General features: G+C 48.2%; 1 protein-coding gene across 4 annotated transcripts in view; it reads right to left on the minus strand.

The window, feature by feature from the left end:
* Positions 1-3,083: 3,083 nt before the first annotated feature.
* The window catches only part of HSF2BP (heat shock transcription factor 2 binding protein), a 251,031-nt gene continuing 228,885 nt past the window's right edge, over positions 3,084-25,229 (minus strand). For all 4 annotated transcript variants that reach the window (XM_078656400.1, XM_078656399.1, XM_078656398.1 and 1 more), the window contains one exon: positions 3,084-5,575. In XM_078656400.1, coding sequence (XP_078512526.1) covers positions 5,367-5,575 — 209 coding nt within the window. In that variant the 3' untranslated portion in view covers positions 3,084-5,366. The remainder of the gene's footprint in view (positions 5,576-25,229) is intronic.

Raw genomic sequence — 25,229 nt, forward strand, 5'->3', positions numbered from 1 at the left:
GTGGCTCTGTGAACTTAAGAAGTTGGGTACTCCCCTCGAGTCAAAGGTTAACTACACCTTCCTACTCTGGAGTAGGCAAGGATGAGATCAATACAGCTCTCGCCGCAGGGTATGGCACAAGACACAGATGTTGAGTATATATTAGGCATAATTAAATAACTGTAGTGGGGTTCAAGAGAGGAGTGAGACAGGAGAGACCAGATGTTTAAAACACAGTAAGGGCTGAACATGGGTCTAAACATGAGGGAAACTGGCCACAGAGATGAAGTGAAGTGGAGATAATGAGAATGTAGGGCACTCAGGGTTATGCTTAACACAAGTGGTATTAAATCCTTTTCACACTGCAAACAGGAATATACAGGACAGGAAAGGATCCTCCTCCAGGTAAGACAGTGGGCATTTCATTCCTCAAGCAAGGAGGCAGTAACTGGTTCTCTTCCACCCTTTGAGAAATATAACTGTTAGTGTGCGATCTTAAAGGTTTTAATTTCACATATTTACAATATTCTGTCAAGTGGACACTCTTGGGCAACCAGAGAGCCTGGGAGAAACAGCTAGGTAGAGCAATGCAGTGAAAAGAGCAGGACCGGTTATGGAGAGCCAGGCAGCGGCTGACACTGTGTTCTTCTTCAGGAGTCCCATTATAAATTAGTGTTCAGTTAATACTGCACACTTCCACCTTGAGAGGGACATCTATGGGATCAGGTGAGGGATGATGGCGGTATACAGAGTAGCACAGGTCCACATTTTGGGATCTCTGCCATCAAATGGAATTCAGGGTTTTCTTAATAAAGACAGTAGATATCTCAGGGCTGCCAGAATGGTGAAGCTCAGTATTGGAATGAACCATTATAGGCTCAGCGGCTACGGTGTACAGTGGGACTTCACAAACTGCTACGAAATTGATTGCACGAGGAAGCTGTTCTACTGGATCTGGCATCCGTTGAATGCTCACTTCACCGAGTTTGGGAATCGGAGGATGCACCCACTGCGAATTACAGCATTGCAGCTTTTTGAATGTGAGGTGTAGGAGATGGGGGCTCCTAAGAGAAGAATTAGTACAAGATAAAGAGTGCAGGAAGGCTACTTCATGGTCTCTTAGCAAAGGCCTCCAGGGAGTGAGGGGGAATTTATGGGGGCAGAGTTACAGGAGGCTGTTCCATTGCTTAAAGGTTGTCTGGTTTATTAATTTTTTATCAGTAATTACTGGGGAGTCTACATTTGTGTAATATCCCATTCGCATCTTGCATATTGATTCACCTCCGACAATGGATAAACGAAAATAAAATAGTACCAAAATTCCAAACGGGTTTTATGAAAGGTACGGGTTGCACAACTAATCTTTCAGCACTGGCACTGCTAATCGAAGGAGCGGGAAAAAAGAAGACCGGACTACTAGCCTGCTATATAGATCTGAAATCCGCCTTCGACCGAGTTCCAAGATACCGCCTATGGAAAAAACTTGAAACTTGGGGTCTCCCGCTGGCTCTAATTGACATTATAATAGCCTTATATAGCTGAACGTGGGCAAAAGTAAAGCTTGGTGATGGGAGACGAATATCCACAGAACTAAAAATAAGAAACGGCCTTAAACAGGGCTGCGTGCTCTCTCCGAGCCTTTTTAACATATACTTGGCAGATTTGGAAAGTCAACTGCAGAACGCGAACGGACACCCACCAAAATTGGCCAACGAATGCATCCAGTTTTTACAATATGCAGACGACATTGTGGTTTTAAGTCAAACACCGATAGGTCTCCAAAGAATAATATCCAGATTAACGGACTATTTTGACCGTGAAGGTCTGGAATTAAACATCAAAAAAACGAAAGTGGTGAGATTGGCGGGCTCAAGTAAACGATCATTTAAGTGGTATACAAAGGACAATCCTATTGAGGAAACAACATCATACAAATATTTGGGGGTTACAATAAGCAAAAATATGTCCTTTTTACATCAAAAAAGAAACATTGCTGCAAAAGCACAGTCACTGAGTTTCGCCTACAGAACACTTCAAAAGAAATTGCAATGCCCGTCACATGACCATCTCCTAAAAGTAATGGCAGCCCAAGTATTACCATCTCTTTCCTATGGGCTAGAAATATGGCACGGGAAATTAATTGACATTTTAAACACACTCCAGACAAAAATATATAAATCAGTGTTTAACCTGTACAAAGGATCAGCTCCAGCACAAATAAGATTGGAATTTGGCCTGCAAAATCAAATATATCAAAGGAAAGCGGTCTTAGCGAAATGGTGCTGGAAACTCAGATCAGCAGAATTAGGATCACTAAATAACCTATGTTGGCTAGAAATCAAAAAACAATATGATCAACAAGAACCCAATTCTTGGGTGGCGATTTGCGCACATACTTAGAAACCCTCAAAATAGAGATCTGGAACAGCCAACTGGAAGAAGCATCCTTTAAAAAGATTTGCAAACTAAATGCAAAATCTCTATCGCTGATAGAAGATAAAAAGACTCTGGCCAAACGTCGACACGCATGGACTGTATTAAATTCGTATAAACAATTAAAACCGCAACCTTACCTCGTGGCACACTTTCGGCTATCTTTAAAAATGAAATTTGTGGCTTTCAGACTGGGCGACCATTTTTCAAAAGACTTGATTCCGTCATGGAAAGATACACACCAGGGACCAAGATGTAGACTATGCGGGTACCATATGGAAACATTGTGTCACCTACTGTGTACGTGCGAGTCAATAAAAGACGAGAGAAGAACTATGTTGAAACCAGTCCTAAAAATGTTTCAGATCCGCACCTGCAGGCAGGCTGTCATCAGCTGGATGAGAGCTGGTTCGAACATTTTAATATGTCGCGGGGTAAAATTTATGAAACTAGTAGAGACTTTGTTTTTAAAAGCTGAAACAACCTAAAAATGGGGTCTGGAAAATAATGTTTTACTTTTAAAGAATCAGAAAATATACTTTTAAAAAATGAATTTTATCTTTTTCTATTAAATTGTAATTTGTACATGTATATTTTATGGTTGTGATAAACCAAATAAAGTTAATTTTTGACTGACTGGCTGACATATTATAAAGTAAATACCCACTGGAAACTGATAATAACTGAGATGTTTATTATAAAATGTCACCCAATAACTCCACCGGTCATATATTCCCTGGGATGTGCCAGAGCTTCTAAAAGCAGTTCTTCCAGCAGTGAGACTTCTGTAAGAACTAGTTAATATGGGACAGGCCGAGCATATCTTGAAACAGTACAACTATGATTTATCAACATTATAAGCAATCAAACTAAAACCAACTGAATAGTAATTCGATAACAAACAGGAGCATGGTTATCATCACACAACACAGGTTTCATCACGCAGGACTACCAGGTCTGCCTTGCTACTGACAAACACATCTTGCAGGATGGCTGAAAGGGTGAGGAATACAACGGGCGGCACACATGCCCTGTGCCTACTCTGCATTCCACCCAGCAGGCTCCAACTGGGCCAAGTTTACATGCCACGCCTGAGTCCAGGTGGTGGTCCATTGGCAGCAGAAGGGTCATATGAAGGGAATGAGGGAGACACGGCAAACTGGAACTAGCAATACATGTGGATAGCCAAACAGTCAAGATCTCCCTTGAGAATAGCAAAGCAGTTGTCTCATCCAAGAGAACTAATGCATATGTGACTCCCACTTAAGTGTTGGCACCTGTCCCTGCATCCGCACTCCTTTAATTGTGTGTGCAATAAAGTGTCTACCTCATTTGGAATGGAATGTGCATCTTGACCTCAGGTCTCCTATCTCTTAATACATGTCAAACCTTTAGTGCACTTGTTCACCTACAAATGTAACCATGTTTATAAACCCTCAGAGAAGCCCTGTGCCCACATGGGCATGTGTTTGTACACGTACGCAAACGTTGCTGGAATCCTGCACTCCAGGGCCCAGTCTGATCTCTCTCCACCACCAACTGTAGCTGTGACAGCTACAAAATCATATGGGGCCGATCCTTCACACCAACTGTATTGTGATAGCCACAGGATTATATAACTGACGCGAGGGCGGATCCTCTCCACCAGTGGGTGTCAGCTATAGGATTATATAATCGACGCACGGGCAGGCCCTCTCCACAAACTTTAACCGTTACTGCAACAGGTTCATACAGTTGATGCAACGGACGAACCATCTGCAATGGTAACAGTGACAACTACCGGATAACATAGCTGATACCTGGGGCAGACCCTTTACTTCAACTGTAACCGTGAGCCAGCCCTTTATACCGACGGTAACCATGATATGTGCAGGACCATATATCCAACAAAAGGGGCCGACCCTTTACACCCACGGTAACCGTGACAGCTAACGGATCATCTAGCCAATGCAAGGGCAGACCCTCTCCACCAACAGTAATAGCTACACAATCATGCAGCTGACGCAAGAGGCAGACCTTCTCCACTAATAGTGACCATGACTGCTACAAGATCATACACACGAGGCAAAGAGGGGACCTTCTTCACCAATGGTAATCGTGACAGCTACAGGATCATGTTGCCAATGTGAGGGCAGACTCTACACGAAAGGTAATCATAACTGCTACAGAATCATACAGCTGACAAGAAGCTCAAACCTTTCAAACCAATGTTTGGCACAGTAGCTACAGAATCATGTTGAAGACTCTACTCATCTGTGGTGATCAAACTACTTGTTGGGTCAGGCTCTTGGCATTAGGAGTGGACTCTCCCTAGCAAATTATGCAGTCAACACTGGGGTTGGATTCACCCACCATTGGTAAGCGCAGAAGCTATACGATCATACTGCGGATCCCAAGGACAGACTGTAGTCACCAATGGTAACCATGGGAGCCGCCTACCAGGGGCAGATCCTACCCTCCAATGGTAAGCATAGTGGCTACAGGAACATGCAGTAAACACCACCAGTAGACCTTCTTCAACAAGGAGAGCCACACAAGCAGAGGATCGTGCGAGTGACCCAGGAAAGGACGTCCTTGTCATGGGAAAGCATCGAAGTAGCTTTGAATCATGCAGCAGGTCCCACGGGATAGGGTGTTCTCTTCACACCAAGGATTCTGCAGCTGACCTGAGGGACAGGCATTCCTCTGTCAGCCCAGGATTCCACCACTGGAGTTGAAAAGGGAGCATGTTTCCACTAAGAGTCTACCTGGAATTGTGCATCTGCAGCTCTGTGGTTTTTTCCATCTTTCCTGGAGGTGACCCTCCTTGGCAGGGCTATCTGGAGTATCACCTGGACAGATCTCCTCTCAGATGGGCAGGCTCCATGGTCGTCTTTTTAGCTAGTCCTTAAACGTCTTGACAGCTCTTGCACAAGTCTTTAAAACAAAGGAAAGGGGGAAATTAATTGCTGATGCTATACTTCGGACTCCAGGAATTGCAGGTCCTCCAGCAGCTCTTGCGCCAGGCTCTTGACCTCCTTGTGGCGGCCCTTGGAGAACTCTGTGATGCGCTGCAGTGGTAGAGACTCTTGCAGAGAGGGTGTCATCTTCGTAAACACCTCTGGCTCCAGGATGACTGACTGTAGGAGCCGCAGAGTATGGAGACAAACCTCAGCATCAGGATCTATAGGAGAGAGGAGAGGGATGAACAGCATGGGTTAGAAAGAGACTGATAGGCACAAACAATACGGATGAGAAAATATATCTGGGCACAAACAGCAAGGCGAGAAAAGAACATCCCTGATCTGTATTTTAAAGTCAATATGCATTTAATAACTACTACTCTTTATTAAAGCCTGCAGATTTTATTACATGCAATCAAAGGGCACGATTCACAGAAGTAACTTAAGACAAAATCCTAAACTTACTACTTTTGGTATTCACAGAAGGCATTTAGTAGTAGTAAAGATAGGATTTTGTCTTAAGTTTGTCTTAAGTTTGTCTTAAATCTGTCTTAAATCTGTCTTAAGTTTGAGTTTGTCTTAAGTCAAACTTAAGACAAAATCCTAACTTTACTACTACTAAATGCCGTCTGTGAATACCAAAAGTAGTAAGTTTAAGATTTTGTCTTCAGTTAGTTCTGTGAATGGGCCCCTCACAGATTACTGTAAGGAGGCTAGGGTTTTTGCTTCCCCCTCTGACAAACTGTGTGGATAGAAGATTTGCACCTAATGCTTGTTAGGTCCTCTTAGTAGAGATAGTATCTAGCTTTACCCAATGTAATTATGTATGCATTTGTTATTTTTATGACTTTATGTCTGATGGTTGCCTTGTGGGAAATATAATTCTCAATAATATAAGTCTGAATTGGTTATGAAGGCAAGCTAATGATAAAGCTATCGGCTTGATCGACTCGCTAGGAAACCTTATGACCACTGCCCTAGGTCTGATGTATTTATTCTGAAACGTTATGAGAAACCAGTAGGCCTGGATTATTTGTTGTGAACAGCATTTGTTACAGCTAATAGGGCTTTAGTGGATGGAGTACCATAGCAGGCAAGAGGTTTGGTGCTGGTCACCTCCTCTGGCAAACCCGTAGGGTAGAAGAGTTTCACTGTAATAATCCTTGTTCGGCCCTGTCGTCAGAGGTTGCATATTGTTTTGCCAACCGTAATTTTGTACATGTCTGTACTTTCATAACTGTATGCCTGATGGTTGTCAGTTTATGGGCACTTCAAAAGGCTGCTTATGTCATCGATTCAATGGTAAAGACTGCAGGCCTTATTGGTTCGCTCGGAAAAGGTATGTCAGATTCCATGTGTTTGATTTGTTTATTATATAAAGTTATGGTAAAATCAGTAGGCCCAATCATTTTCAACATCTATACAACCCCACAGGCAGACATCATCAGATCACGTGGCATCAACTTTCTTTCATACACCGGCGACACTTAATTGATACTCTCCCTGTTGGACAAGACACTGCAACAAAATACAACTTCGCCAGATGCATGTGCGCTGTGACAACCTAGATGAGATGCAACTGCCTAAAGCTCAACACTGACAAGACTAAAGGGGTGATCTCGGTAAAGAAGACATCTGCTCCCGGCACATGTTGGTTTTTGCCGGTGAGCGGTCTAGCTTCCCATGACTCAGCTGCTGCACAGTAGTGCCGATTGGTGGGTGGAGGGGTGTGTGGTGTCCTCAGGAGGCTGGAGCCGACATGCAGCAGGTGAGAAAGTGGAACGAGCACCAGTGTTACGTGTTTTAATTTTAAAACATGCTGAATTTAAAGCTCTAGGGTTTATCAAACAGTTTTTTAAAGTTTCGTAAGAGTATATTACCCAGAATCAATCGTTTTTATGTTGGGGATGTTTGCATAGAAGCAATTGGGCTTTTAGGCTTTTTTTTTTTTTAGCCCTTTTGCTTCCGGCACACAGTGGTTTTTGCTGGTGAACGGTCTAGCTTCCCAAGACTCAGCTGCTGCACAGCAGAGCTGATTGGTGGGTAGAGGGGGGTGTGGTATCTTAAAGAGGCTGGAGCGGGCACGCAGCCGTTGGGAAAGTAGAACGACCACCAGTGTTAGGTGTTTTAATTTTGGAACTTACCAAATGTAATGTTCTAGAGTGTGTCAAACTGTTTTTTTAATTTTTCTAAGTGTGTTTTAGCCCGAGTCAATTGTTTTTATGAAGGGGATGTTTACGTAGAAGCAATTGGGGTTTTAGGCTTTTTAACGCCCTTCTGCTCCCAGCACACAGTGGTTTTTGCCAGTGAGTGGTTGTTGGACTTGGCCCTTCTGGCAGGTTCACCCCTGAACTTTTTGCCTTGAATTATAGTGATTTCTGGTCTTTGCGCACTTTGACACTGTGGCGCAGTGTAAAGTGCGTGCGCACTTTGAGTGCATGTGGTGAGATAGGCCTGCCCTCCCATAGGAATGCATGGGGAATGTATGTGTCCCTGGTAGTTCCTGATGCGTGGGGAGTGCAGGCTCGAGTTTGGTATGTGTGAACTCGTGGGAGTGAATGCTGCGCAACGGTATGTGTGGCTTGTATGTGTCTAGCGGGGAAGGGCCACTTCTAGACATTGATGTATGTGTGCAGTGAGGGTGCTGGAGCGTGATTGGCTGGAGCTGGCTGGCAAGCCTGGCTCCAGGAAGTCTGGGTGGGTCTGCCCGGTGGTGAGTGTGAGATTAGCATGCTGATGGCTGGGGAGGAGTGTACCTGTGTCCTGAATGAGGCTGGGTTTTCCCCAGACAATGCTGGCTCCGCCCCCCTGTGGTGTGACTGTTGACCCAAGCCCTGCCAGTGAATAGAGAGGGTGGTTGAGCCCATCAATAGTGCTCACAGACCAGCTGCGACTGGTTCTGCCCAAAGACAAAGGATTTGTCTGTATAAAAGGAGGCTGTGACCTCTTGTCAAATGTTCTTGTTCCCAACTTGAATCTTGCCAGGGGCGTGCTGCTGCTTGGGCTCAGGGGAAGGCTTGCCTCCCTGAGCCCTGCCCAGCCCCTGGACTGCTGAGATGCTGGATTACTGAAGGACTTTGTTGCTTTTTGTGCCTTCCTAGCGCCTGGGAGCGCTGCATTCCTTTCCTAGCGCTGGGGAGCGCTTTATCCTGTTTGGAGCGCTGGGAGCGCTCTATTTTTCACTTATAGCGCTGGGAGCGCTTTTTGTCTGTCCTAGCGCTGGGAGCGCCGCATTGCTGACCTAGCGCCTGGGAGCGCTGTTTTGTTCGCAGCCGGAGCCCACCCGGCATTTGCCCCCAGATCGCATCCGAGCGAGTGCCTACCTCGCGTCATATTTAAATTAGAGAGGGAGCCCACCCCTCGTGTGCCTTCAATTCACCGCCGCAGCCCAGGAGTTTGTTCAGTCGCCGCCGGGCCGCCGCGCTGCCTGCGACGACCCGGAAGCAGTTGGGCATCCGGCCAATCCCAGCGCGGACCCAACCGGAAGTCCCGCCCCATCGCGGCGAGAGAGAGAAACTCCTGCCCAAAGAGCCCCCGAAGGTTCCTGATCGTGTCCCGGTCCCGAGATGGGGGACCGGGTGAAGAGCGGCCGGGCGCATGGGGAAGGCGGGCCTCTCATGTGGTGAGAGAGCCCCGCAAAGCGATACCGCCGCCGAGCACCGCCAGACCCGGTGAGGGCATCACAGGGGAGGAGGGGCGTCGGGGCACATAGCCGGTGCCCGCCCCTCCCCTCCAGAGCGAGCCTGGTTGTGTTGAGAGGCCCGTGAGGCCTCAAGTGATACCGAGTCCCGCGAGAGGGACTCCGCCCATTGTTCACGAGCCCGAGAGGCTCCCCTATGCCCCCACATTGTTCTCAAGCCCCGAGAGGCTCCAACGTGCCGGGCACATTCCTTGAGAGCCCGAGAGGCTCAGGGGGCATCCCAGTTCTTCGAGCCCATGAGGCTCCCCGCCTACAGTAGTTTTACGAGCCCAGAGAGGCTCGAGTGCCAGTTCTTTGCTTTAAGAGTCCAGAGAGGCTCTCCCTTGGCATATTTATTCCTTAGAGCCTGCGAGGCTCCCACAATGCCCCTCATCTTCATCTACAGCTGCCGAGCACTTTGTGGGCAGCTGCCACGTTTAGGTCTTGGCGCAGTGGCGCAACCTGGACCCTGGATTTTGATGTAAGTTCATGTTAATGTGATTTCTGCAAAGTGCTCTTTGCTGCACCTCTGAATGTGTTGTTGGTACATTATGTGCCTTGTTCCTTACACCTCTGAATGTGTAGTTTATACATCATGTGTTCTCTTGTGCTGCACCTCTGAATGTGTTGTTGATGCATCATGTGCCTTGTTCCTTACACCTCTGAATGTCCTACGCATCATGTGTGAAACTTCTAAGTTCTATGTTCTAAAAGTGCTATTTCCTTACCAAGTGCTTATTCCTGACAGTGGTCCATGTGGCCCTGTCCTGTACATAATCCCCCTGTGAATTCTGCCCGTGCCTGTTGGCACATTGTAAAGTGTGTGTTTTTATCTAATGTGTTTTGGTGTAATACAAAGGCTATTTTCATATAACCTTGTGTGGAGTTTCCTTTGTGGTGGGCCTTTGGGTGTTGTCGCTGGGGTGCGTGCGCAAATACTTAACTCACATCGCCTCCAAGTTTAGCCTTGCTGCTCGCGCCACGTTACCTAGAGGGTGAGCAGGGGTTATCTTGGCGTGTAACTCCCTTGCCCTGACTTAGGAGTGGTGGTCTCTGACTGACTTTGGCGAAAGCCCTGGCCAGCCAGGGATCCCATTTCTAACATTGGTGGCAGCGGTGGGATAAGGATTGTGTTTGCGTTGTACCACAGTGGCAACTGGCCGCACTACAAAACTCTGCATTTTAGATAAATCACATTGTGGGGATTATTGTTTTAAGTTTGCTGAAAATTTCATTTCTGTGGAAATGTGTTTCTTGTGCACTTTGAGTTAGGTGTCCCTAGCTCGGGAGGGTAGATCATCCCCCTAAGTGCAGTGTGTTTTCTGGATTCACCAGAAGGGTGGGATCCAGTGGTGGCAGCATAAGTGTGTCCAGTGCATGTGTCCCCCGTCCCTGTCCTGGAGTAATGGTACCTGTGTCAAGTGTGGTCAGGTTGAGAAGTCAGGGGTGGTAGAAACTGCCTCACCAGTCTGGGGAGGGGTGTGTGTGGATGAATGGTGTGAGGCACTGGACGTGTTTGTGAGTTCTCTGGATGGGGAGCTTGCTGAATGCTTGTGTACTCTTGTTTTGCTCAGATACCTAAGTTCCGTGTGTTAAACTTTTCCCAAGAACGTCTGCAGACAGTGGAGCCTGCTTTTTGATTTCTGTGGTCTGTTTAGAGACGGAATTTTGGAGTTGGTAATGTTCTGGGAGGAGGGAGACATAGGGGATGGAGTGATTCCAAAAGGAGTGTCTGAGGTGTCTTCCAGCCCAGCGTGGTGGAAGAGGTTCAGTGTAGCCCAGCTAGGTCTCGGTGTAGGGGCCCATGTCCTGTCTCAAGAGGAGAAGGAGTGGGTGGGACTGCATGTCTCCAGGTGCCCGAAACCCAGTGTCAGGGCCTGGAATGTTTCTGAAGGGAACGTCAGGTCGGGGGCCTAGGCTGTACCAAGAGGTCATTTGAGGAGGATCTTCCAGAGTGTCTGGAGAACGTGGAACCTCTGTAACCAGGGTTCCAGTAGTTCTGGTGTCTGGCAGTACCGCTCCAGTTGGGAGGGTGCAGAAGTCCACATGGAGGGGTGCGAGGGGGATAGGTTCCCCAGTGGAAGAGCCAGTGGGTCAGGGGCCAGCCAGAAGGGTTGTGTCGCCAGGGAGTGACCATGGTGATGCCACTTCTGTCCTGAGTGTCAGGCAGACTTGTGCACGACACATTAGTTGTGTCACCCTCAAGGAAGTCCTGGTGCGCCAAGCATCTGACCAAAGGGGTATGTCCCTCGGTTGGGGAGCCAGTAGCCGGTGTGTCCGGATCTGGACGTAAGGGCAACTGTACGTAGTGTCTTGAAGTTACAAGAAGGGACTCCTGCCTGAAGAGAAGGAACCGGGTAAGCTGTATGGGGGATTGACCTGCAGTGGTTGCCTTGCTGCTGAAGGAGGAGAGAAAGTCTTAGATTTCTGTTTTCAACTTGTAGAAGTCCTGGTGCGCCAGGCATCTAACCAAAGGGTAGCGTCCCTAGGTTAGGGAGCCAGGTTCAGGTGGTTGCCTGTCCTGGACGGCAGGGCGACTGTAGCCAGTGTCCTGGCCGGTTTGTCTTCTAGGGGTACCCCTGTGAACACAGGTGGGGCTTATCTTAAGTGAAGAGACCCTGTGTTTCCCAGAAGGGGTGGTACAGGCCTAGCCGGGATCTTTAGGGTTCTTGGCTGAGTGTTGTGGTACTACCCTGAGAGCAGGTGGGGCCTACCTTAAGTGGAGGGACCCTGTTCTACAGTGGGAGGGTGCAGAACTCTGGAAGGGGGTCAGAGGGAGTCTGACCCCTGTGCATCCGGTGAATGTGAATCCCCGGTGGTAGACCAGTTAAGGGAGCTGTGACCTATCTGTCATGACCAGCCTGGTGTCCTGTAGGCACCGCACTGAGCCGCGTCTGCCTTCGGCCGCGCAGTCTATGCCGCGAGCCGTCCCCGTCTCGACGCGGTCCGCGAGCCGCCGCCTGCGCCGCATTTGGCAACCCGCAAAGTGCAACGCCTTACTACACCGTTCTTGTGCTGGTCTGACTGTGGTCACTGCTGCTGAGGAAGTCAGGTCCTAAACTGGTGGGAGAGTTGTGTTCTGGAGGGTGCTTCAGAAGTAGAGGTAGGGTGGGGCAGTCTTGCCCGTGACCTCTGGTCAGCCTGAGGGTGCGGACCCTAGGTTGAAGGATCAGTGGTAGTTTGGAACTACACTGAGAAAAGGAGTGGAGAATGGCTAGTGTAGGCCATGGGTTACAACCCCCCACTCTGTGGATGGGCATGGACCAGTGGTATCTGGGTGGCCTAGGCCCTGGTCCTAGCCGTGGACAGCTAAGGAGTACCAGTGGGGTAGCCTAGTTGGGCCTGTTTTTTTTTTTTAAGTATGTGCTTGTCTTATGGATCAACGTGGCGTAGAACCGGAGGGTGTTCCTGCAGTGCGGGCCCGCGTCCGTGTTCTATCGCCCCAAGCAGGGAAGTCCATCACGGTGGTGATTGGTCTACCCTGCGTTTTGGCTGGAAGGGGGTTGTGTTGGACTTGGGCCTTCTGGCAGGTTCACCCCTGAACTTTTTGCCTTGAATTATAGTGATTTCTGGTCTTTGCGCACTTTGACACTGTGGCGCAGTGTAAAGTGCGTGCGCACTTTGAGTGCATGTGGTGAGATAGGCCTGCCCTCCCATAGGAATGCATGGGGAATGTATGTGTCCCTGGTAGTTCCTGATGCGTGGGGAGTGCAGGCTCGAGTTTGGTATGTGTGAACTCGTGGGAGTGAATGCTGCGCAACGGTATGTGCGGCTTGTATGTGTCTAGCGGGGAAGGGCCACTTCTAGACATTGATGTATGTGTGAAGTGAGGGTGCTGGAGCGTGATTGGCTGGAGCTGGCTGGCAAGCCTGGCTCCAGGAAGTCTGGGTGGGTCTGCCCGGTGGTGAGTGTGAGATTAGCATGCTGATGGCTGGGGAGGAGTGTACCTGTGTCCTGAATGAGGCTGGGTTTTCCCCAGACAATGCTGGCTCCGCCCCCCTGTGGTGTGACTGATGACCCAAGCCCTGCCAGTGAATAGAGAGGGTGGTTGAGCCCATCAATAGTGCTCACAGACCAGCTGCGACTGGTTCTGCCCCCACCCTGCCCAAAGACAAAGGATTTGTCTGTATAAAAGGAGGCTGTGACCTCTTGTCAAATGTTCTTGTTCCCAACTTGAATCTTGCCAGGGGCGTGCTGCTGCTTGGGCTCAGGGGAAGGCTTGCCTCCCTGAGCCCTGCCCAGCCCCTGGACTGCTGAGATGCCTTCCTAGAGCCTGGGAGCGCTGCATTCCTCCCCTATGCCCCCACATTGTTCTCGAGCCCCGAGAGGCTCCAACGTGCCGGGCACATTCCTTGAGAGCCCGAGAGGCTCAGGGGGCATCCCAGTTCTTCGAGCCCACGAGGCTCCCCGCCTACAGTAGTTTTACGAGCCCAGAGAGGCTCGAGTGGCAGTTCTTTGCTTTAAGAGTCCAGAGAGGCTCTCCCTTGGCATATTTATTCCTCAGAGCCTGCGAGGTTCCCACGATGCCCCTCAACTTCATCTACAGCTGCCCAGCACTTTGTGGGCAGCTGCCACGTTTAGGTCTTGGCGCAGTGGCGCAACCTGGACCCTGGACTTTGATGTAAGTTCATGTTAATGTGATTTCTGCAAAGTGCTCTTTGCTGCACCTCTGAATGTGTTGTTGATACATTATGTGCCTTGTTCCTTACACCTCTGAATGTGTAGTTAATATATCATGTGTTCTCTTGTGCTGCACCTCTGAATGTGTTGTTGATGCATCATGTGCCTTGTTCCTTACACCTCATGTCCTACGCATCATGTGTGAAACTTCTACGTTCTATGTTCTAAAAGTGCTATTTCCTTACCAAGTGCTTATTCCTGACAGTGGTCCATGTGGCCCTGTCCTGTACATAATCCCCCTGTGAATTCTGCCCGTGCCTGTTGGCACATTGTAAAGTGTGTGTTTTTATCTAATGTGTTTTGGTGTAATACAAAGGCTATTTTTATATAACCTTGTGTGGAGTTTCCTTTGTGGTGGGCCTTTGGGTGTTGTCGCTGGGGTGCGTGCGCAAATACTTAACTCACATCGCCTCCAAGTTTAGCCTTGCTGCTCGCACCACGTTACCTAGAGGGTGAGCAGGGGTTATCTTGGCGTGTAACTCCCTTGCCCTGACTTACGAGTGGTGGTCTCTGACTGACTTTGGCGAAAGCCCTGGCCAGCCAGGGATCCCATTTCTAACAGTGGTCTAGCTTCATGTGACTCAGCTGCCGCAAAGCAGGGCTGATTGGTGGGTGTAGGTTGGCATGGGATCTTGAGGAGGCTGGAGCTGAAACGCACAGCGGGCGCGCCTAAGGCAAGCCCGTCTGCGCGCGTCCGCGTCTGACTGGGTCCAGGGACCAAGACCCCTGGTCTAAGGCTGGTCTATCTGGCAGAAGAACAGTGGGAGTTGAGAGCTACGGACAGTTTACCGACCCTGCATAAGGAGGTGAAAGGCGAAGTTAAGGGAGGATGATTTGTTAATTGGTTAAGGGGAGACAGAGAGGAGACATGAACAGTACCGGTAAGTAAGGAGTGCGGGGACTATTGATTTAAACCTGATAAGGAAGCAGGAAGGCCCAGAGAAGGGCCTAAGGGCCTTGGTACTGAACACACGGTCCCTACAGAAACACAACATGGAAGTCTTCTCGCTGCTGCAAAGAGACTCGGCCATTTTAGCGGTAACGGAAATCTAGTTAGAGGATGGCTCAGGGCCTGATATAGTAGCAGCTCTACCTCCAAATTATGATATCCTGGTGCATAACCGGCAGGGTGGGAAGGGGGGGGGGAGGGGGATTCAGCCGGAGGCATCTGACCACAGAGGGGGTTATAGAAGAAAGTTTGGATGGGGCAGAAGTCCTGGGGGTAAAAATAAGTTTAAAGTCCTCCTGTATGGTAGTAATAGTAGTCTATCTCCCTTCCCGGCCTACTTCTTTGTTTAATAACCTGTGTATGGAAGTGGTCATTGATTCCAACAGATTATGGTGGTGGGGGACTTTAACTTTCACTACGACCAGGAACCAAGAGAGCCCCAGGCGAGTAGGTTTGGAGAGGGAATGACTATGCTGAGACTACAACAGCTAGTGGAGACCCCTAGCCACAATAAGGGGGCCATACTTTAGACCTAATTTGAACAACTCAGCCGTCTGCAAAGTTAACTGAGATTGAACCCTGTAGCTGGTCAGATCATTATCTGATCAGGCTCACAATCCCGCTGCCCAGTCGACCAATGTACTAAACACTAGAATGGCGGACGGTACGAAACTGGGATTATAGAGGGAACCAGGTTAGGGGAGGCACTAAAAGAGTCAGTGCATCCAGGTAGACATATTGAGGATTTAGATCAGGAGAGCGAGAGATTTACAGGAAGGATGCAAGAAGGCATAGATAAGTTGGCCCCTGCGCGGAGAGAAAGAATAAGGAACAGAGGTAAGGGGGCCGTCTGGTATACTTCGAAACTAAGAGAAAGGAAACAAAAATGACGCCAATATTAAAGGAAAGTGCGAAAGCAGTATGAACCGGAGGCCTTCAGGGAGTATAAAGCAATGTTAGCAAAGTGAGCCAAGTAAGACTGAGATTCTAGTAATCACCAGACGGCAACCCCTGAACAAATAATTTTTGGCCACAGGAGTTAGGTGCCACACCGACACCGGTGCCTATTGTGAAGAGTCTGAGTATTAAGTTGGACAGTAAGTTGGCACTGACCGGGTAGATGACGACAGTGGTAGGAAACTGTGTGGGCCTTCTGAGGCAACTTCGGAAATTTGTACCCGTCCTATATTTTTCCACAATGCGAACTGTAGTGGCGGCCCTGATTGTGTCACAACGGGACTATGGAAAGGCGCTATATCGAATATGCTACTTACCAGTATGCATCTGTTCTTGGCATGTAGGGCTGCTGACATTCATATCTATTGCATTAGATCGCCGCCTAGTGTTGGGTCCGGATGATTTCACATTGTTGTCCTGGAGAAGTCTTCGAAGTATCACGGGATAGGTGGCTCCTCCCCTGGACTACAGTGCGCATGGGCATCCTCCCCATCCTCAGATTGTTTTTCGCCATTGTGGCAGAGATGGAGTGTAATACAGTGAGTGATGTCCATGCTAAATAGAAATTCTGAATGCTACAGCTGCAACAGGCGCCGGGGAGGAGGGTGGGCGATATGAATGTCAGCGGCCCTACATGCCAAGAACAGATGCATACTGGTAAGTAGCATATTCGGTTCGAGGCATGTGGGCTGCTGAATTCATATCTATTGCATAGAATACATAGCAGTCCCTCCATTAGCGGCGGCCGCCTGTGCCAGCTGCAGCAGTCTGAAAAAGTGTTTTGAGAACAACCTGTCCTACAGCTGCCTGCTGTCTAGAGTGTACATCTACACAGTAGTGTTTCGTAAATGTATGAATAGTGGACCATGTGGCTGCTCTACATATCTCCTCTAGTGGAATGTTCCCTAGGAAAGCCATGGCTGCTCCTAACTTGCGTGTGGAGTGTGCACGTGGAGGAATCGTTAAAGTGCGTTTAGCTTTTTCATAGCAAATTTGTATACACTTAACGATCCATCTGGCTATTCCTGATTTTGAAATGGGATTGCCTTTATGCTGTGGAGCGAAGGCGACGAACAGTTGTTTTGTTTTTCTGAAATCTTTAGTTCTGTCTATATAATACATGAGGGCCCTTTTCACATCTAATGTGTGTAGGCATCTCTCTGCAACATTTTCTGGATTTGGGTAGAAAACTGGCAGTTCTATGGTTTGGTTCATGTGGAACTGCGAAATCACCCTAGGCATAAAAGTGGGGTTTGTACGTAAAACAACTCTGTTTGGGTAAACCTGTATGAATGGCTCTTGAATGGTTAGCGCCTGGAGTTCACTAACTCTTCTGAGTGAGGTAATGGCTACTAGGAAAGCCACTTTCCAGGTTAAAAATTGAATCTCACAGGAATATAGAGGTTCAAAGGGTGGCCCCATGAGTCTTGTGAGAACCAGGTTGAGGTTCCAGACTGGTGAAGGTGGAAGTCTTGGAGGGATTACTCTGAGTCCCTCAAGAAAGGCTTTAATTGCAGGTACTCTGAATAGGGATAGGTGCTGCCTGTTTTGCAGGTAGGCTGCTACTGCGGATAGATGTATGCGGATGGAACTGTAAGCCAGATTACATCTGTATAAATGCAACAGATAACAAATAATGTTCTGAATAGATGCATCTAGTGGGTTAATGTCATTATTGTTACAGTATATGACAAACCTTTTCCATTTCGCCGCATAACATGCTCTAGTCGTGGGTCTTCTTGCCTCCTTTATGATATTCATGCAGTCTGGGGGCAAGTTGAGGTATCCAAATTCTAGGACCTCAGGAGCCAGATCGCCAGGTTGAGCTGTTGCGGATCTGGGTGCTGAATTTCGCTATGGCTCTGCGTCAAAAGTCTGGGTGTTAGTTGCAGCCTTTGATGAGGCACCACGGAAAGTTCCACGAGCGTGGTGTACCATGGTTGGCGTGCCCACGTTGGAGCAACCAGGATGAGTGTCATCGAGTGTTGCCTCAGTTTGCGTGCCACTAGCGGAATCAATGGCGCTGGGGAAAAAGCGTACGCAAACTTGCCTGACCAGTTCATCCATATCGCATTGCCCTGCGACTGCGGATGTGGGAACCTGGCGGCGAAGCTTCGGCATTTTGCGTTTTCCCTTGTGGCGAATAGGTCTATCTCTGGATGACCCCACTGATGGAAGTACGGCTGGAGTACTGATGGATGTATCTCCCACTCGTGCATCTGGTGGCTGTGCCTGCTGAGCAGGTCCGCCATTTGGTTGTCCTTGCCTGGGAGGTGTTCCGCCATGAGGAACATGTTCCTCCGAATGGCCCACTTCCACATGCTCTGAGCCAGGTGAGACAACTGTGGAGAGTGTGTTCCTCCCTGCTTCTGTATGTAGTACATGGCAGTCATGTTGTCCGTCCGGATCAACACGACTTTGTTGCACAGATGTACTTTGAAGGCTTTTAGTGCCATGAAGATTGCCATCAGCTCTAGAAGGTTGATGTGCATCTTCTTCTGCTGTGTCGTCCATAGTCCCTGCACTGTGTAATGGAGTACATGAGCTCCCCATCCCTGGAGAGATGCGTCCGTTGTCAGTATTACCTGTGGTACAGGCTCTTGGAACGGTCGGCCCTTGCAAAGGTTTTGTGGATTCCACCAATGCAGAGAGTTGTATGCCCGACCGCTCACCAACACTAGGTCTTTTAACTGCCCTTGAGCCTGGTTCCACTGACGTGCCAAGCACTCCTGAAGCGGGCGCATATGTAGTCTCGCATGCGGGGCTATGAAGATGCAGGAGGCCATCATGCCTATCAACTGCATGAACACTTTTGCCTGAAGCGAGTGTTGAGGTCTGAATTTTTGTATCAGCAATTGCATGCTGTGTATCCGCACTGAATTTGGCTGAGCTTTGGCTGCCAGAGTGTCAATCGTTGCGCCAATGGTACTGCCGTACGCGGGCGGGTTGAAGATGTGACTTGTGGTAATTCAGTGAGAATACCAGCTCGTGAAGGAGGTGAATGGTGTGGGACACGTGGCTGGCACACAGCTGGGCCGACTTTGCTTGAATAAGCCAGTCGTCCAGATATGGGTAGACATGTATGTGCTGTCTCCTTAGGTGTGCCGCCACTGTCGCCATACACTTGGTGAATACTCTGGGTGCCGTCGTCACTCCGAAGTGGAGGACCTTGAACTGGTAGTGTTGACCCTGAATGGTGAACCTGAGATACTTTCTGTGGGAAGGGTGCATGGGAATGTGGAAGTACGCATCTTTGAGATCCATTGTGGCGAGGAAATCTCCCTGACTTAAAAGCGGTAGGACTTGCTGTAAGGTGAGCATGTGAAAGTGCTCTGAAAGAATGTATTGGTTCAGAGGTCGTAGGTCGAGTATGGGCCTGAGAGACCCGTCCTCTTTTGGAATCAAGAAGTACAGAGAGTACACCCCTGATCCTTGCTCCGCTAGAGGCACGAGCTCTATGGCTCCTTTTTGCAGCATACTGACGACCTCTTGCTGCAATAAGAGTAAGTGCTCTGCGGACATAGGACGGTGTCTTGGTGGAATGTTGGGTGGAGTGGCTGTAAGCTCTAGACAATACCTGTACTGTACAATATCTCGTACCCACCTGTCTGTGGTGATGGATTTCCATACAGACAGGAACTGTTGTAGTCTCCCCCCGACAGGTGTTAGATGGTCGGGGGCAGTGACAAGGCGTCACTGTTTGGTATTGGCAGAGGATCTGGAGTTGTTGTTTCCTCTTCCTCTGCCCTTGATGTTATTTCCTCTATATCCACCCCTGGGATTTTTATTGTAGGTGGATTGTGTACCTCCCTTGTTGTACTGCGTTTCTTGGGTGTTTTGGCCCCTTGAGGGTCCTCTGGTATTGGAGCGACGAAAGGAACCACCCCAAAACTGCTGCGACTGCAGAGCTCCCATGGATTTTGCAGTTTCCGTGTCCTTTTTAATTTTTTCTATGGTGGCATCAACTTCAGGGCCAAACAGGAAGTCAGTGTTAACTGGCTGATTAAGAATGGTGGTCTGTATTTCTGGTTTGAAACCAGATATCCTCAACCAAGCATGTCGCCTTAGCATGACGCTAGTGTTTATAGCCCTAGCTGCAGTGTCAGCTGTGTCTAGTGCACACTTGATGGAAGCGTTGGAGATCAGCTTCCCCTCCTGCACCAACAGCTCTGCTTCTTCCTTGAATTGTTCTGGGAGGTGCTGTAATAATGTCTCCAGAGTATCGTAGTGTGACCTATCATATCTGGCCAGAAGCGCCTGAGTATTAGCAATACGCCAGATGTTTGCAGCCTGTGCTGCCACTCTTTTGCCAGATGTTTCCAGTATCTTTGACTCTTTATCAGGCGGAGGCGCATCTCCCGTTGTCTGCGAGTTTGCCCTCTTTCTTGCATTTGCAACCACCATAGAGTCCAAAGGCAATTGACCTTTAATATAGGTAGGATCCACGGGCGCCGGCCTATACTTCTTTTCTATCCTCGGGGTAACTACCCATGCTCTAGTATTTTCTTTGAAAATGTCCTTGGCGTGTTTAAGAACGCCCATGAGCATTGGTAGTGTCTTTACACTTCTTTCGGAAGTTGAGAACGTGTCCACAAGGAAGTCCACTTCCACAGTATCACTATGAAGATCAACGTCATGATTTAACGCAGCTCTTTCAATCAGAGCGTTGAAAGCTGTAGTGTCTTCAGTTGGCGATGTTTTGACATTGTAGACCATTTTGCGTGTTGCCTGGGTCAGCAGGGTCTGCCCATGGGTGGTTCTGATCATCACGACCAGTGTCCATCACATCGTCATCAGCATCATTATTATCGTCACATGCCCCTGCATCCGAGTATGTAGGGGAAAAGGATTGAGGCTCCTGCTCATATGTTTGCAAGTGTTCGACCATCACTGGTGACGCAGGTGATCCCCTCTTTTTCTTAAGAGGAATCCTGAAAGACTCCATGGGTTTTTCTGGGACTATTTTCCTTTTGTAGATAGACAGTTTCCCCGTTTCCGAGTCGATGAACTTCCTCGGTTCTCGTTCCTCTGTCTCGTATGCAGGCCTGTGGGTCAATGCAGGTCTTTTTATGGGGTCAATGCTCTGTTTTGGCTCGAACATCTTCGGCCTCACTGGCGGTGGTAAACCGTATTTTATTGGCGCCGACGTAGCGAGCGCGGTGACCAACTTGGTAGTTGTGACTTTCTTCGGTCCCGCCGACAAAGCCTTGTCTCTGATTCTTTGAATCGACTCCCCGACGTGTAGGGCCATGTCTTGGGCCTTATGCGCTGCATGCGCCGCGTCTGCATCTGACTTTGAACCGACGTTCGTCTCCGGTCCCGTCATTGATCGAGGAGTGGAGCTCTGTCTCGATTCGAGCTGCGTAGCGGCTCCCTTCGGTGCCGACGTCTTCGACTCGAAGATCTTCACCGTGGCCTTTGGCGCCCCGCTACTCGAGTCGAGGGCCTTCTGGAAGCTCCCCGCATCAAAGTCCCTCATTTGTTTTGTCGGCCCGAGGGTTTTGAGGCCTTGGCGCCGACTAGAGCCAGTTGCACTTCCGGTTTCGATTTCGTTTTACTGAGATCAACCAAAGTTGGTTTCGAAACCGATGGCTCAATGATAATGTTCGAAGCCGGGCCTTGTTGCGGGGCTGTTGAACTCAAAGGTAGATCTTGGGTAAGGCCTTGTGGCGATCCCTCGACCTGAGCCGTATTGATATTATGTCCATCGGCCCCCGTATCGACGGTTGGGCCTAGCTCCTCTGAGCTATCTTCCTCGACCCCAAGGGCCTGAACGTCGACGTCTCCTACCTCGTCGACGACTTCATAATTCTCCTCGTCTTCCAGATACTTCTCTTCATCGGCCTCATAGTCGGATCCATGCACGGATCCCTGCTCCGATGATTCATCTCGGTCCGGTATCTCGACGACTTCTTCGTCTCCGGTCCCGAAGATATTATCAGGTTCCGGCGCAGGCCTATTCGATTGCAATCGAGCCGCGCGTCAGGTCCGAAGAGTCTTCTTTGATCTGAACCGGGCACAGGCCATACATTGGTCTTCATTGTGGTCCGGTGACAAGCATTTGTTGCACACGGGGTGGACGTCGTTGTGTGCATATTTTGCGTTACAAAGCGGACACCTTTTGAAAAGGCCTCGACTCTCCATCGTCGATGAAACTCGATGCGAGAGGTGAATGAAGCCGTCCGATAGTCGATGTCCTGTAGATAAATGTTATCGATACCGATCGAAACGATACCGACGCTCGCGAAAGCCTTTTGGCTTTGAGAAAAAGTTTCCTAACTTGAGCTAAGATTTGAACATCCGAACCCAATGGCGGAAAAAAACAATCTGAGGATGGAGAGGATGCCCATGCGCACTGTAGTCCAGGGGAGGAGCCACCTATCCCGAAAATACTTCGAAGACTTCTCCAGGACAACAATGCGCAATCATCCGGACCCAACACTAGGCGGCGATCTAATGCAATAGCTATGAATTCAACAGCCCACATGCCTCGAACTTTGGGTTCCCGGACAAGATGCTGGGGAAGCTCCAAGTAGTAATGAACGATGCAGCAAGATTAGTTTTCAAGCTTCCAAGGCGGTCACATGCTACACCATTGCTGCAACAATTGCACTGGCTTCCAATTCAGCAGAGGACTATGTTCGTAGGCTTATGTAGTGCACACAAGACCCTGTATGGGACGGTACCAGTCTATATTAAGAACCGTCTAAGGAGATATGTTTTGGGACGAAGCATCCGATCGTCCGAGGCAAACTTGTTTACCTGCCCACGGTTTGATACATTGACCATGGGTGGATGGGCTTTCTCAGTACTGATACCCCAGTTGTGGAATAAACTGCCGGAAAGCATGCAAGGGGAAGTTACTCTCCTTCCATTCAGGAAGAAACTGAAAACTTTTTTGTTCAAGCAGGACTTTGGGCAAGATAAGCATTGATTGAATGGGCATTATGACAAGTAATAACTCGTGTTAGGTTGTAACTTTCACACAAGTCTCAATGGCCAACTCGACATGTCAGCCCAGATAAATGCAGTGGCCTTCGCCTGCTTCCACCTCATGAGCATGCTACAGAAAATCTTCAAGTGGTTACCAGAGAATACCAGGAAAACAGTAACACAGGCCCTGATTACTAGAAGACTCGACTACGGCAACACTCTACGCGGGAATTACCAAAAAGCTCCTCAACAGGCTCCAAACTGTCAAAACGCTGCAGCAAGACTCGTCCTCAACCTACCTTGCCGCACCCACATCTCCCCACACCTCAAGCACGGCACTGGCCTCCCATACACAAGCATACTCAATTCAAATTACTCACACACACACTTCCATTACCCCACCAGACACCTCTGATCTACAGGTCTTTCACTAGCACAGGTACCTCACATGCACAAGAACAGAATAGGAGGGCACGCTTTCTCTCACATCACCCCCAAAGTCTGGAACGACCTGTCTGTGCACAACAGAGCCTCCACTTCTCGAGTTCCGCAAAAAGCTGAAGACCTGGCTCATGGAGTAACCACTCTCTGGACGGGCACAGCCTACCTATCTGCAAGCACCTCGATACCCTGTAAGGTGATCAGTGCCCTATACAAATAGGCATAACATACAATAAGATAACAAAGGCAATAGGCTGTTAAGGGTGAATTGTTACCATACCATCCTAAAGCCGGTCGGCAGGTATTTAAGTACGTGGATGCACAAGGATTACTGAGTAGGCAAGTGTTTTGGTGATGGTGACCCACTCGAACACACAAAGGGGATAGAAGATTTGCACTTTTATAATCCTTATTAAGCTCTATTGGGGGTTATATTGCTCTGAAAACTGTAAGTTTGTACATATTTGTAATTTCACTATGATATATCTGATGGTTGCCTTGTGGAACAGCTTATGGTCAATACATTACAGCTGGAAAGTATTGAGGTGATCCGTCAAGCGGGGATGAGAAAAAGGGGAGGTCCTAAAACATGTTTCCCCATTCCTTTTTCCATGTGAAAAAGTAGAAACAGCTACAGCCAAAACTGCCGACCGGATTGACACTAAATTTGGCAGAAAACAACATCTTGTTCCAGAAAGTGTGCTTTTTGTGATTTGGTGTATATTCCATCAGTAGTTTTTGAGAAATTAAGCCTAAAAAGTTGCATATATCATACTGCGGCGGATCAGCGGAGCCAACAGATCTAAAGATGAAATCTGATTGGCTGCCATCACTTCAACAACAATGTGGCAGCAGGCAGCACTCTGATCGCCATCTGGTGTTGGGCTCGGATGTTTGCACTTTGTTTTTGTCTAGGGAGAAGTCTTTGTAGTCACGAGATAGGTGACTCCTCCTTAGGGTGATAGGGCGCATGGGCATCAACGCCATCTCCAGATTGTTTTCGCCATAAAGGGTGATGATGGAGTTAGTAAGAAAGAGATGTCCATGTGTAATGTCTCTAAGTAAGATATTACTGCAACAGATAGAGGTACCCAAGGAGGCTGATGGGCGTAGATGAATCTTAAGCTCTATATGCCAAGAACAGATGCATACTGGTAAGTAGCATTTTACGTTCGAGGCATATGAGCTGTAGATTATATACTTGCATAGACTATACAGCAGTTATCTCCCTAGCGGTGGCTAACCTGTATCTGTTGCAGTGGTCTGAAAAGGTGTTCTTAATCCAGCCTGGCCCACACTAGGTTGTTGTTTTGCTGGCATATCTACACAAAAGTGTTTTGTGAAAGTGTGCGGTTTAGACCAAGTTGCTGCACTGCAGATGTCATCTAAGGGAATGTTCCCTAAGAAAGCCATAGAAGTCCCTAGTTTGGTTGTGGAACGAGCTCTAGGGGGAATGGTTAATGTATGTTTGGCTTTAAGATAGCATATTTGGATGCACTTACAATTCGCCTTGCAATCCCCGCTTTTGAGATGGGATTGCCTTTATGAGGTGGGGAGAAAGCCAGAAAGAGTTGTTTAGTTTTTCTAAAGGATTTTGTTCTTTCAATGTAGTAGAGTATTGCTCTTTTAACGTCTAGCGTGTGAAGAGCTCGTTCTGCCACTGAGTCTGGTGGAGGGAAAAAAACTGGGAGTTCAACAGACTGGTTAAGGTGGAAGGCAGACACAACTTTAGGTAAAAGTTTTGGGTTAGTCCTAAGAACCACATTGTTATGATGGATTTGCAAAAATGGTTCTTGTATGCTTAACATATATATGCACAGAAGTACCTCCCACTCGACCAGCACTAAATATACACTGGCTAATTAAAGCTCCATTGGGCTATCCCTTTGTTTTAACTTAATGCAAATAATCAACAATAACTTCAATTCATATTTGTTTATTATTTTTGTTGTTCTGTTTTTTTGAGGGGGGGATACATTTTTAAATGATAGGCTTTCTTCTTTTTTCATTGGTGCAATACTAAACGTGAATGAGACAACATTAATATGATCCTTATTTAGTATACAAATTTAAACAAATACTGCAATAAATACAAACATATTGTACAAACATCAGTTGTAACAACAGTGGAGTTGTCTTTGTTGAGGGGTCCATATGCCCTGAATGGTACGGTTTCGAAGAGGAGGTCCCCAGCCGGTGAGTAACCGTAGTGCAGTTAGCACTATCTGTGGAACTG

The sequence above is a fragment of the Lissotriton helveticus genome, chromosome 8, assembly GCF_964261635.1.
Source record: "Lissotriton helveticus chromosome 8, aLisHel1.1, whole genome shotgun sequence".
Classification (NCBI taxonomy): domain Eukaryota; kingdom Metazoa; phylum Chordata; class Amphibia; order Caudata; family Salamandridae; genus Lissotriton; species Lissotriton helveticus.